The 13,411-nt window shown below is 32.1% G+C and overlaps 1 protein-coding gene across 1 annotated transcript; it reads right to left on the bottom strand.

The window, feature by feature from the left end:
• Positions 1–1,143: 1,143 nt before the first annotated feature.
• On the bottom strand, positions 1,144–5,744 carry LOC105803726 (zinc finger CCCH domain-containing protein 6). The gene is made up of 4 exons (XM_012636112.2): positions 5,471–5,744; positions 3,101–3,307; positions 2,818–2,942; positions 1,144–2,731 (listed from the first exon to the last, which is right to left on the bottom strand). The coding sequence occupies exons 1-4, from the start codon at positions 5,528–5,530 to the stop codon at positions 1,654–1,656; spliced, it is 1,470 nt and encodes a 489-aa protein (XP_012491566.1). The 5' UTR covers positions 5,531–5,744; the 3' UTR covers positions 1,144–1,653.
• Positions 5,745–13,411: the final 7,667 nt, after the last annotated feature.

Here is a 13,411-nt window from a genome sequence, read left to right as displayed (position 1 = left end):
AAAGAAAATGAATTTTGAGTGTGTTTTGTAGGGAAGAAAAGTGAGGAAAGAAAATAGGAAGATTGATCAGTTTCCATCCTAATGCATTAAAATCAATCATTTCAAATTGAATGATGAGAGGAGAGAAAATGAGAGAGAGTGGATGTTAGTTCAAAGTTATGCATTTTCAAATGTTTTATTTTCTTTTCTTTCATTTTCAAGTCAAGCACACCTATGGAAAGAAAAATTATGTTCTCCATCCTCCTAGTTTTCTATCCCTTCAATTTTATATTTTTCCGATTTTCTTTTCACTCTATCAAACAAAGCCTTAATCATATTATATCACTTTTAATTTTAACTCAACTTTTCATTATAGTAAGCAACATATAATTATTACTTTTATATATGCATGTGCATAACAAATCCAACACTTTTGAGAATAAAGTTAAGTTGTTGTGAATTTCCAAAATGGGAGTATTTGGAGCACCTACAAGCTGTATTTCGAAGGCATTTTACTTAAAACATGTAGAAGCTAAGGCATTTTACACTTATGGGCATGTTGTATCATTTAATTTTGAGACATGCCCCAATTGTGATTATTGTATTATTTTTAAATCATATAAGGAAAGAGAGAGATGACAAGATTTGAATCCAATCATTTGAGTGCTAGATGAAAACCTTAGCTAAGCCACTATTCCAATCAAGTCTTAGCGTGGTTATTATGATTAGTTTAAACCAGCATTGCAAATTATACAAACTTTGTGTACAGGTTCTTTTGGTCGAGGGCAGATGCAAAAGCCATTCTAGGTTGCAACGTATAATATCCAGAGGGCCGGTTGATTGTTTGGTGATGATGCCATGGATAATTTGAGCAGTTTGTTTAAGAAAATTATTACATTACTCTGGATGATTTCTATGGCTTGGTTTCATTGACTGCTATTTTAAACTTGACAATGACCTAGATGCTTGGGACAATTTGGTTGCTCGGTCCTTTTAGTTCTGGGACCATTTTGGTTATGGTGTGACTGAGCTTGCATGCTTTACAATGAAGGCTCTTAAATAAATATCTACATCCGAGTGACTCATTTCTCAATAATTATATACACTGATTAATTTGAATTTAAACTTGATTCAACTTAATTTAATAGTAAAAAATCAACAACCTGAACCTCCAAACCAAATCCCAAAAATAGCATATAACTTAATATGACAAAACTGAATGTCACCCAAAATAACGTGAATGGTAAACGTCCCAACCCAAAAAACCTTATCCTACAAACCCAAATGGTCTGAGTCAAACTAGAAATAATCCAATTCAAGCTTAAAATAATCGAACACTCCTAAAACTTCTTTTTTTACAATGAGTCAAATAAAAGAGGTCATTTAATGTTAGAATAAACCAGGGAAGCTTGAGCCATCATTTTTACTATTTAAAAACCACTTCTCTGATTTTAATTTCCGACTCTTTTCTACCTAAATTTTGAAATACTCACCCTTCCCCCACATAACTTTCAAACCATCTAAAAATTCTCTTTTTCTTTTTTCTGGTAAAGCGCTAAAATCTCTTTTCAAAGACTAACCGAAGAGAAAACTCTATACAATCCTCGAAAGCAAAAAGAGTAGTTATTACAGCCGCAAAAAATCTCCACTTAAAAAGAAAGTTATCCGTCTTACTTATATCCTACCAGTAATTTCCCCACTTAATTTCATTCTCTTAGCACTCGGAGCTTCCAAGGTTCTCCCAGTTTGCCACTGTAATGACTTGTTATCATGCAAGTAGGGGCAATTGGACCCCTGACGACAACCCTTTGAACTGTTAAAAAACATGCACGGTTTTCGAAACTTGGTTTTCGATGCCACAGGTTTTAAGGTCTCTACAACTTTCAGGTTTTGGATGTGATTAATGTGACTTCCGGTTTGTGACATATTATGCCCTTTATCTTCTTCCTTATCTCTGCCATGTTCCCTTATCAGGTTCTTAAAATAGTTAGTATCCTTCACAGCTTGCATGGCTGTTGAACTAATGGCTGGCTGCACAGGCATCATGCTAGGAGAAGGTTGTACCTGGTTCATTGTTGTGTAAGCATTACCATTTGCTGCCCTATGTCCAGTTATCATATCTATATTTGTACTGGTTAAGGGAACCGATGACTCTACTCTCATAGGCATGGAAATGGGAACTATGTCAGCCCAGGAAGCTGGTGTACTTGACACCGGCCGGAACTCTTTTACTAAGTGGTTCGAGTTTCTGTCAGCTGGCATTTGTGGTTTTGAGCAGGGTAAAGAAGTTATTCCCGTTTCTGGCTCTGAAGTGTGTACAGGTGTACTTACCACGTTGCCATTGGCAGCAGCAACTGGATGTCCATGATCGTGGATTAATTTCTCAACTATCTTTGGATCACTAAGGATTTTAACGAGCAAATCAGTGTCTACCAAACTTCCCTGCTCTTTGGTTTTCACGACTGCTGTTAAGGCGGCCAAAGTAGCTGTCATCACATCAGAGCTTACACCAGGTAACATGTCAGGCGCCCCAGCAGCAGAACTAGGGCAATGTGGCATATTATGGGTTCCAGAGTTTGACAGACCTGGGTGCTTTAGCAATGCTACTGTCTCAAAGTTAGAGGGAGATTTTGCTTGTGCGGCAATGCCTGAAGGTACCTCTGCCTCCTCATCATCTTCAATTGGAGTTAGAGGAACAAGGGGAATTCGACTATCATCATAGCTCTCAACTTCTACATTCAGGGAAACAGGACTGCAAATATGGGATGATTGAAATTCAGTCAGATAAAGATCAAAAGGAATTACTAAAGGTTTGCAGAAGTAATAATGAAAACACACTTGGGAGGAATAACGGAGATGCGAGGATAAACTGCTTCAAGCACTCTCTTTTCTCGCAGTTTTTGAGCCTCCACTTCCTTGCTCTCTTCCCCAGCTGCAACTTGCCAGTTAAAATTCAGGGCAAACTGTTTAAATGTGACAAAAAGCAAAAAGTTAGATTTTAACGTGACACAGAAGATAAGATTAAAGGCTAATAGTCTTCCCCTCCAGTAGGGCACTAAAACTAGATGCAGAAAAAGAGATGTTTGGAAATGGATGAGAAAGAATAGATACATCTGCTTACCTTTGGAGGGCTTATCCATTGGATCCTAGGAATCTTAGCCAGATCATACTTCAATGCATTCGTGTAATGACAACCTTCAAACCCAGGGGGAAGGTCAATGACAGACATGCCACTGGGATGCGATGTCCATGACGCTTTTGCTTGAATAGTATCTTGACATTGACCACCAACCTTTGAGGGGCAATCCTCCCTCAGAAACAGCTTCACCTGAGACAGTACCCAATATTAGTTCACTTTAGCAGGTTAATAATTAAGAAATCATCTAAACATAAATAAACTTTATGCACTGGTTCTAGGTATCCCTAAGAAGGGAAACAAGAGAGGAAAGCCTAAAAAGACAGATTAAAGACATGCTAACTAACTGCAGAACTCAACTGAAAGCATCATAATAGTAGGAATTTGCAGTTTCCAGGTAAATATAAGCTCAAAACTCAAAATTCTGTTCACCATTGATAAGAAATTAATGCCATAACAAATTCTATTGCGACAGGATCAATGCTACCCTGAACCAAAAACTATACTAGACATCCAAACAAACCTATCGAATGAAGTTCATGTTTCAGCCAATCAGTTACCTATGAAGTTATTTATGTCATCCTTGTTTAATTTCATCAACTTTCTTAACTACTTCCCCACTCAGGTACATAAATCTATAAAGGACTATCTTATAGCCCATTAGGCATCAATTCAAATTTATGGAGTGCCTACCACAAGAACTTTCATATTAAACGCAGAGCAGAATAGGAGTAGATTTCCAAACAAATATTAGCTACCAAAAACAATTCTTCTTGCACAAAATTAACCAGACAGAATCACTATTCATATCATTGAACTAGGTGCCTAAACTGTATAAACTTATACTAGCATCCACCCAACATGTCTGCCTTCCATACAGGCATGACAAGAATTAATGAAATGAACTTGCTTGCAGGATCCTAAAGCTGTATGATCAAGTAATTGTTTAAGAATCAACCTACCACACTATTTGCATATTTGAAGTAATCAAAGATAGTAACTACAGGGAACAAAATGAAACTAACAAAGTTGAAACTCCCTGGCATTTTGAATCACTGAAACATGACAGAATCAGCACTCAACTTAGGAATACATCACGAAATCATTGCATTTCCATATAACTTTTGAAGACAAATTGCATCTATCATATACCATATCTATAGCTGGCGTCGAACTTAACAATCAAGTCTAATGCGAGCAAAATCAATTTTCTTTAACAAAGTCAACCTCATTAGGCTCATTATAATCACTGGTCAAAATTAGTTCTAGTCAACCAGTCCAGGAGCAAAACATCAGCTTCACCAAGCCCAGAATACTTCACTACTAAATTTTATACTTGACAAGAACTTAGATTATAAATACTTTACTACATATTTTCTTATGCCTAGATTATTTCAAAATACTTCACCATTTCATCAATGAAATAATGCGTGCTTAACAGTAACTTTTTATTAAGAAGTGAGCATCAGATATAAAAGTTTTATATTTCACCATATCAAGAAGTTTTTTATATCACTATCATGCAATTTTTAAACATACCTTGTTCCTTTTAGAATTTCAGGAGGATAGAATCCAGCATAACCACTAAAGAATGAACACATAGCAAAATCTTTGGGTTTTTTTTTGTTTTTGTTTTTGTTTTTTTTGGCCTCAAAATGGCAGTGCTTATTCAAAGCTGATGAAAAAGCTCTGCTTACTAATGCCAAAGTTCTTAGAGTATATCATAATATAAAAATAGAGTTAAGTTTATAAGACAAATAGGTTCCTTAAGCATCTAAATTAAGGGTAAAAAATAGGAATATAGTCGTATGATTCAAGATTTTCTGGATAATTTAAACATAGTTTTAATTATATATAATTACAAATATATTGGGAATGATTAAATGGAATTTTGTTCTGGCTTTTGTCAAATGATTTTAAGAGAAGCCCCAAATTCGTTTTCCAATTTTATTCCACTTTAACAAATTTTAACAAAACGATTTTTCTGGAATTCATTAATTATTCCTCTCTTTGTCATATACCATTCTTGTTTTAAGAATCAATTTAAATATTAACATTATTTTAAAACAAATGATAATTGATGGCTCTGGATGCTGCATCAGTATTTCCAAAATCAAAATTATTTTGAATCAGATTGTTAAAAGCTAACAACTTTGAATAATATTCAAGATTTCCAGTTAAAATAAATATAAATCGGTTGCAATTTTTATGAATGGAAAGGTAAAATCAAAGCTAAAAATATTATCACGAATCAAATATCAATTTAAGATTTTTCTTTTTCTTTTAAAGATCTGTTGAAGAAAAGGCAATGAAACCAGTAATGATTGATCGAAGATATAATGACGGCGGCTATACCTGACAAAGATTAACACCTGGAGCCCAAGAAACCCTGTTCGATTTCCGCGATCGCTTCATTTTTTTATAAAAAATCTCAAACCAAATATCGATTCCTTTAACGCTTGAAAAATTATCCCTACTCTAAAGATTCGACAATCGTAGAAGATAAGAAAAAATCTTTAAAAGTTCAATCAGATTAAGAACTTAATCCGATTATATATTTCAAAAACCCTTTGAAGACCCAATAGCCAGTTATTGAAAACCCTAAAAAGAAGTAAATTTTTAGAGGAAAAATTATCTCGTCTCTGAGATTTTTTTTTTTTTTAAAGTTGAGAGACGCGACTTATCGAAAATAATCTGGAGAAGAAAAGAGAAAACCCTAGACAACAGCCCTAATTTTCCTATTTATAAGTGAGGAGTCGGCGTCACACACGGAAGGTGACAGCGCATATAAATATTATTAATAAATACGAATTCAAGTGGGTCAATATCTGACGTGGATTAATATTACGGTAAATTTAAGGTTATTTGTTTTGGTTACGTTGATGTACGTTTTTTAAAGTTGAGAGACGCGACTTATCGAAAATAATCTGGAGAAGAAAAGAGAAACCCTAGACAATGACCTAATTTTCCTATTTATAAGTGAGGAGTCAAGGCACACACGGAAGGTGACAAATAGATATAAATATTATTAATAAATACGAATTCAAGTGGGTCAATATCCGACGTGGATTAATATTACGGTAAATTTAAGGTTATTTGTTTTGGTTACGTTGATGTACGTTTTTCAGTTATGGTGGATTTGTATTTTCTTAATTTTAAATCTTCTAATTGGAATATTGATAGAATTATGATTTTTTAAAATTCAAATTATCATTAATCTCTTCTCTCATACTATTTTTTACCAATACAATATTTAAATGAAAATGAAAATTGATAATATTAGAATCCATGTTTTCAAATAGTTCTTAACTTTATCTCTTTTTTTGGGTAATTTATCTTTTATGATTAAATTAAATTAGACGTACCATAAATATATTCAACAAAGTTGTGCCCTCGAAGATGACGGCTATAGTTTCTTTCAACCTTTTGATGGACCATCCTTAGGGCTTAAGACTTAGCCCATAATTACTTTTGATTTTTTATCTATATAATTGCTACATTTTAAAGGCTTAACTATAAATTTTATCCTTTAATTATTTTTTTATTAAAAGTAGTACATAAATTATTAATTTATCTTCTTTATTTAAAAAAGGTTAATATATTATTTAGTATCTATATGGGCTTCATTATTCAATTTGATATTCAAATCAAACAACATCTTATGGTAACATTAGTACTATTGGGACAAAATATAAATTTTAGTACCAAATTAAATATTAAATTCAAACTTAGGTACTTGTATAGGACAAGAAAAATTCAAGTATCAATTTTTGTACCAAACTGAACATTTAAGCCAAACACAAGTACTAAATTGGAACAAAAAAAAATAGGTGCCGATTTGAACATTGAAACCAAATTTAGGTTCCAAATAATATATTGACTCTTTAAAAATGTATGACTCTAATAATAACATGCTATTTGCCTCTTAGTTTCTCGTATTGTATTTCAAGATAAAAATGAGATGAAGTGATAGTTTAGAAAATACCATTGTTGACAAAAAAAAAAAGTACCTAAGTGGGAACAAGTTGTATAATTTAAGGCCGGTTTTACATTTAAGTCTATATAAGGATGACTTTGAAGGGGTGGGGGGTAAATGTTGTCAAATCCATAGTCGCTTCATAGTTGGCACACTCTACTCTACCATCTGTCCCACTTTATCATAGATGTGTAATCTTGAAAATCAATATCACCTTCATATTCATTTCCACCTCACTCCGCCCCATCTCAATGTGATGTTTGCTAGATACTTCTATTATTTTCAATGTTTTTAAAAGCAATTAAATGTTTAAACATAATTTTTCAAAAAAAAAACCTAATATTCTCAATGTGAAGTTTATTTTTGGGACTTATTATTAAAGGGAAAAACTTAAAGAATTTAGGTTTTTTATAATACATTTTGTTTTTATCCTTTTAATAATTATATATAAGAGTAAAATGATAATTTCTTATAATGTTGTGAGACAATGCAAGTAATTACTATAATCACTTTATACTCACTATAAAAAAATCCACATTTAAAATATCTACTCCATTCAAAGTGAAATCCATTGACCAATTCAGGTTTTGGCTGCCCTAAGACTATATGAAATATTTATATAGTAACGACCTCATTTTAATTGGTGTTAGAAAATATGGTTTCAGAATGAATTCTATAAACCGAGTTAGTAAAATTATGAATAAAAAAATTTACGTGTTTAATTTAAAAATATGTTAAGGGACAATCGAATAATTAAATTAAGAAAAATCGTTAATTATAGTATAATAATTAAATTAGAAAAAGGTATAACCGTATTAAGTTTTAATATAGGAAATGCTTTAGGGCTGAATAAATAATTAAACCAGAAACGTTGGAGTTATTAAATCATTTATGATCCATGTCATCATTTAAGTGATAAGTGTGTCAACATTCTCCACTAACTTAGATGAGACCAAACCATTATCTTTCGTTTAATAATTAATTAAGTTAAAGTTAAGATTAATTAGATGCTAATTACACCAATATATACATATAACTAGTGGGAGAGAGAAAGAAACTTCATCTTCATCTTTTCTCCTCTCGAGACAGTAGCAAAAATTGAAGAAAAGAAGTCTCCTATTTTCATTTCGATCCTAAATTACTAAGGTAAAATGTTACTTTTATTCGATTTTGTGAATTTATAATCATCCAAACTTAGTATGTCTTACACATGTGTTAGAATTTCAAATCATTAAGTTAAATACAAGTTGTCATTAATGGATTTTTATGAACTTAAGCTTGAAATTGATCCACGTTTAATTATTAAGTTTAGATTTTGTTAAGATTGAATCAAAAGATAGTGAAATTAGCTTAGATTTAAAGGTTTAAGTATATAGTTAATTTTTATATTAATGACTAAATTGAATAAATTGAAAGCTATTAAGAAATTGTGCCATAGATTAAAAGTATGAGGTCCCTAGTGAATAAATATAAAATCAAAATTTGATTAGATGCTAAATAATATCAAAAGATACGAGCATTTCAGATATAAAGACTAAAATGAATAATATACAAATTATGTTAAATCGTTGTGTTTCATGTGTTTGTGTGAAACTAATATTATTTATTATCAAATTTATCGTACGTAGTCAAAAACGACGTTAAATTTATCGTATGTAGTCAAAAACGACATTAGGTAGTCTTGAGATAAAGGAAAGGCAAAAATTGTATACGAGTAACCTATTTTTGTTTGTGCTTTCATGATTTGTTTTCAATACATAGCTTGATAAGGGTTGAATTGATTAACGTAATGCTTATATTCTTGTCTCATGAAAGGTGAGCAAACTTATATTGTGATTAAATTATGAAAGGTCATGAAAGTATAAACTAGTACATATTATGAGAATTGATATGTAAATGATTTGATTATGACATGAAATTCCTATACAATGACTTGGGACATGAAATATATATATATGCTTTGAAACAATTAATATCCCATTAACGGTCCTGGATTGAGTTGGGTATAGTTGGCGTATCATAGGATTAGTGTACGGGATTTTACTTTGATTTATACCGATGAGGCGTGGAGCGCACATTATACTTCAAACGTACTGATTAGGTGCCAGGCACATTTATATATTTACTTCGATTTATACCAATGAGGCGTCAAGTGCAATATACTTCGGATGTATCGATGATGCAATGAGTGTTAATTATATTGGTGTGATGGTTGGATGATTCGTGTATTCGTCTTGAGTTTGTGTCCAGTTAATAGGGATTATAAAATATGCAAATTGATAAACGATAATGAATATTGAATTGAATGATGATGTTGATTTTTGTATGTGTATATTATAGCATAGATAATAGCATGTGAAAGATCATGTGATATGGTTATAACAAGTGTCGAAACCACCTTTTTGAAAACAAAAAGGTTCGTAGTAGTCGACTTAAAAACGCAATTTTGGGAGTCGCCACCGATCTTTTAAAGAGGTGTGATCGGGTCACCTTGGAAACGATTTTAGGTCTACGAATTTTGAGAAAATAGGTTCGGGAGTCGGTTACGCACGAGGAAGGGTTAGCACCCTCGTAACGCCCAAAATTGGTACCGAACCGATCGTTTAATGTCTTAGTCTCGAGAATTTGAAAAGATTTTAAAATACGATCCTTCCTTTTTATTAATGTTAATTTTATAAAAGATGCTTGGATAAATCGAGGCGAATGTTAAAGACCTTCTCATATCAGAGTAATGAAATGTCACACCTAATACATTAGGACACAACATTTTTAGTCCTCGAGAATAAGCTTGTCTTTTGATTTTCAAAACTCTTGCGGTGAAGTTAAAAAAGGGATATTCGATTGCTTTAAGTCAGATGAAAAAGTGAAACCCAATACGTTAAGGCACAATTTCTCAAAATTCCTAGCATTGAATATAGCCCTTATTATTATTAAAATCTTCATTTCGAGAAAACGACACGTCACATCCAATACGTTAGGACACGACGTATCGAATTCCCGAAAATGAGTTTTTGGTTTATGCGTTTTAATTAAAGAAAATTTTCGATTATTTAGATTCGACGAGAAAAATTGGAACCCAATACGTTAGGGCTCAATTCTTTCGAAGATTCCAAATACCGAACTTTGTGTTATCTTGAAAGTTTTTGAATAAATTGATTTTGATACTTAAACAATATTAGACATAACCTTTTAAGCAAATAAAATGCGATAGAATGATAATGTACGATGCGAATTGATTATTCGTAAATTTAAATATACACTAATGAATACAAACAATTAGCAAACAAATACAAACAAGCATAACAACAAAATTTCAATCATGTATTATATGAATACCAATATCAACGGTCAACCATCAAATGAATTTTAATAAAAAAACATTAAAGATACACTAAAATAGCAAAAGAGAAATTTTAACTTATAAATCCTATACACAAAAGTTTTGAAATAAACTATACACATGCAAAAAGGAATTTTAAAACTTATAGTCACATTAAAAAGAACTTATGGTTAGCAATTGTAGTAATATGAATTAATAATATATGTATATAGAATAAAGTATTTTATATGAAAATATTATTACATAGATTTTAAAACCAATAAATCTATAAAAGTGAACTTTAAAAATATATTGTAAAATAAAACTATTAAAATGCAAATAATATTTAATTCACATATAATAAATAAATAATACATAAAAATAAGAAAACAATTTCATGAGAACTTAAAATGATAATAAAGCAATAAATTTAGACGAAATTAATCATAAAGTTCAAGTAATATTAAGTGCGTTATTAAAATGATATATGATTTAAAAAAGAATTAAAATATGTAAAGAAAATAATGTAACCATAAGTATTTAAATGAAATTTAAAGAAAACCGCACATATTAAACTAATAAAAACTAAATTGAAGTCAAAACGAAAGTTAAAGGGAAGAAAACAAAATTGGGCAGGGTTAGAAGGCCGAACGGTAACACACGCGTAATATGAGGGACCAAAAGGGAAATAATTCCGCGCCCTCAAAACGCAGTGTCTGAACTGGACTAAAATGAAACAAAAATGAAATAAGAGAATAAATTTAAAAAGAAACAAAAGAACTGGATTGTAGTGCGCTATAAAAAACGAGAGGCCAGTGGCGCAAATAAGTCATTTAACAAATAACGCGCGGATCCCCCCTGGATCGGGTCGGGTCGCACACGGGCTGCTGGGTTATGGTCAATACGACACCGTTTTGGAGCCACTGATCAGGTTCCAAACGGTGCTGTTTCGTGTGTTACTTAAAGGCCCCATGAAACCCTAAATGAAATTAATCTGCCATTAAAACACAACAACAAAAAACTTTATCTCTCCCCTCTCCTCTTGCGCCGTTCTCAGGCTAAAACCATCCCTAGCCTCTCTGATATCCATGAAACCGACAAGAACGACGGCGGGGTCACAGAGGTATGCACTCTCGCCCTTTTAACTTATTTGCGTTGTATATTGAAAGAAAGCAAAAGAGAAAAACGAAACCAAAAAAAAAAAACAAAAAGAAATCGATATCTACGTTTTGATCAATCTTAGAGAAATTTTTTTTTTGGTATTCAGTCTGCGTCAAAAAGGAAGAACCCTTTTTACATTGTAGTATTTGGCTTTTTATAGCCGAATCGGAAAAAAAGAAATAAAAATAAATAATATCACATCTATTTTCGCTGCTATTTTTGTTATTTGATTTTTTTGCTGTCCTTTTCTTTCTTCTGCGTGGTTGTTTGTTTGTTTGCTGCGCAGGTACGGTTGTACGAGGGCCAACTAGGGCGTACGGATGCCAACGTGGCGCGGTGGTGGTGGAAACCGAAGATAGCGTGTTGCAAGGATGCCGCGGCGGCTTAGTTTGCTGCCTAGGGTTTCTAATTTCCCAATGTTTAGGCTAGTTTGGGCTTGTAATTTCTGATTTGGGCCTGTAATGGGTTTATTTTATTGTATTTGGTTTTGTTTGATTCTTTATTTATTTGGATTTGGGTATGATTTGAGCCTGGTCAAAATAGGCCTATTACAGCAAGTCTTGAGGGTCAATATGGTTTTAAAATGAATCAAATGACTCATGTATGATATGAAATTGTTCATATGATATGAAAGTAAGCATGAAAGCATTATATTAAAAGCATGAGACAAGAAATGTAAACATGATTTATGTTATAATTTAATTTCATATTAAATGTACATATTTATTTTGGTTATAATTGATTATTGTTTTGAATCATGTTAGCACCATTGATCTCTATTGCTCAGCATACATGCACATGTCTCAAATGAGTGCTTTAATAGACTCGAACTTAACCATCCAATTTCCCCAAACTTAGCTTGGAAGACATCTTGATATTTTTGTATACATATACGTGTTTTGAGACTTGTGACATATACCTAGGTTAGTTGGTATGCTCTTAAGTTAATATTTGGTACTTTTGACATTATGACCTATAAATCTTTTGAAAGATAAGTTTTATCACTTGAATTGTGATTATCTATGTTTGTTTATATAAGTTTGAATGTGTTAATTAGTAGATTAAATATTAATGTTTTGGATACTATGATTTAATGACGTTTAATTGTGTTTACATGTGTTAAGTTGGTGTAATATTTTGTATTAAGTAAGGATTGAATGTTTGAAAATGTTCCATTTAGGCCATTTGACCATTAGAACAAAGTTCTTCTCAATTTTGCATTCAAGAGCCTAAGGTCTCGAGATATATTTGTATAGTCTCGAGACAATTGTTCCTAGGTCTCGAGACAAGTAACATTTGTCTCGAGACAGAAGAACACTGAAGCTAAATAGATTTTACCCTGCTCTAGGCTTCGAGACAAGAATCCCTTCTCTCAAGACAAGAATCCCTTCTCTCAAGACATTCAAACATCGAATCAAAATTAAGAAAATAATGAAGGCCAATCTTGAGACATAAAGGACTTTACCTTGAGACACAATGTGTAGTGTCTCGAGGCATACTAACTTCGAAGCTAAAAATCGTAAAATAATTATGACTTGCCTTGAGACATAAAGATCTCTGTCTCAAGACATAAATTTAAAATTTAACAATTGAGTTTGGATTCAATTCCTAACTTTGAAATTAACCCTTATAACCTCGTAAATTGATGAAATGAAGCCATTGAGTGTATAAATGCAGGCATATGAATTATTTTGATGATTGGATTAATTGTATTTGTGTTATAGTGGCTTGAGTTGCTTCAACGACGTAATGTGACATCGCACATTCAAATCCGACGATTGAATCGAGTGTTGGGTGTTATGCAAATAACATAAAAGTTGAAAGTTATATCACTTAATGT

Source organism: Gossypium raimondii, chromosome 11, assembly GCF_025698545.1.
Source record: "Gossypium raimondii isolate GPD5lz chromosome 11, ASM2569854v1, whole genome shotgun sequence".
Taxonomy (NCBI): domain Eukaryota; kingdom Viridiplantae; phylum Streptophyta; class Magnoliopsida; order Malvales; family Malvaceae; genus Gossypium; species Gossypium raimondii.
The sequence above is the reverse complement of the archived record's forward strand: the minus strand, read 5'-3'. Positions and strand labels throughout refer to the sequence as shown.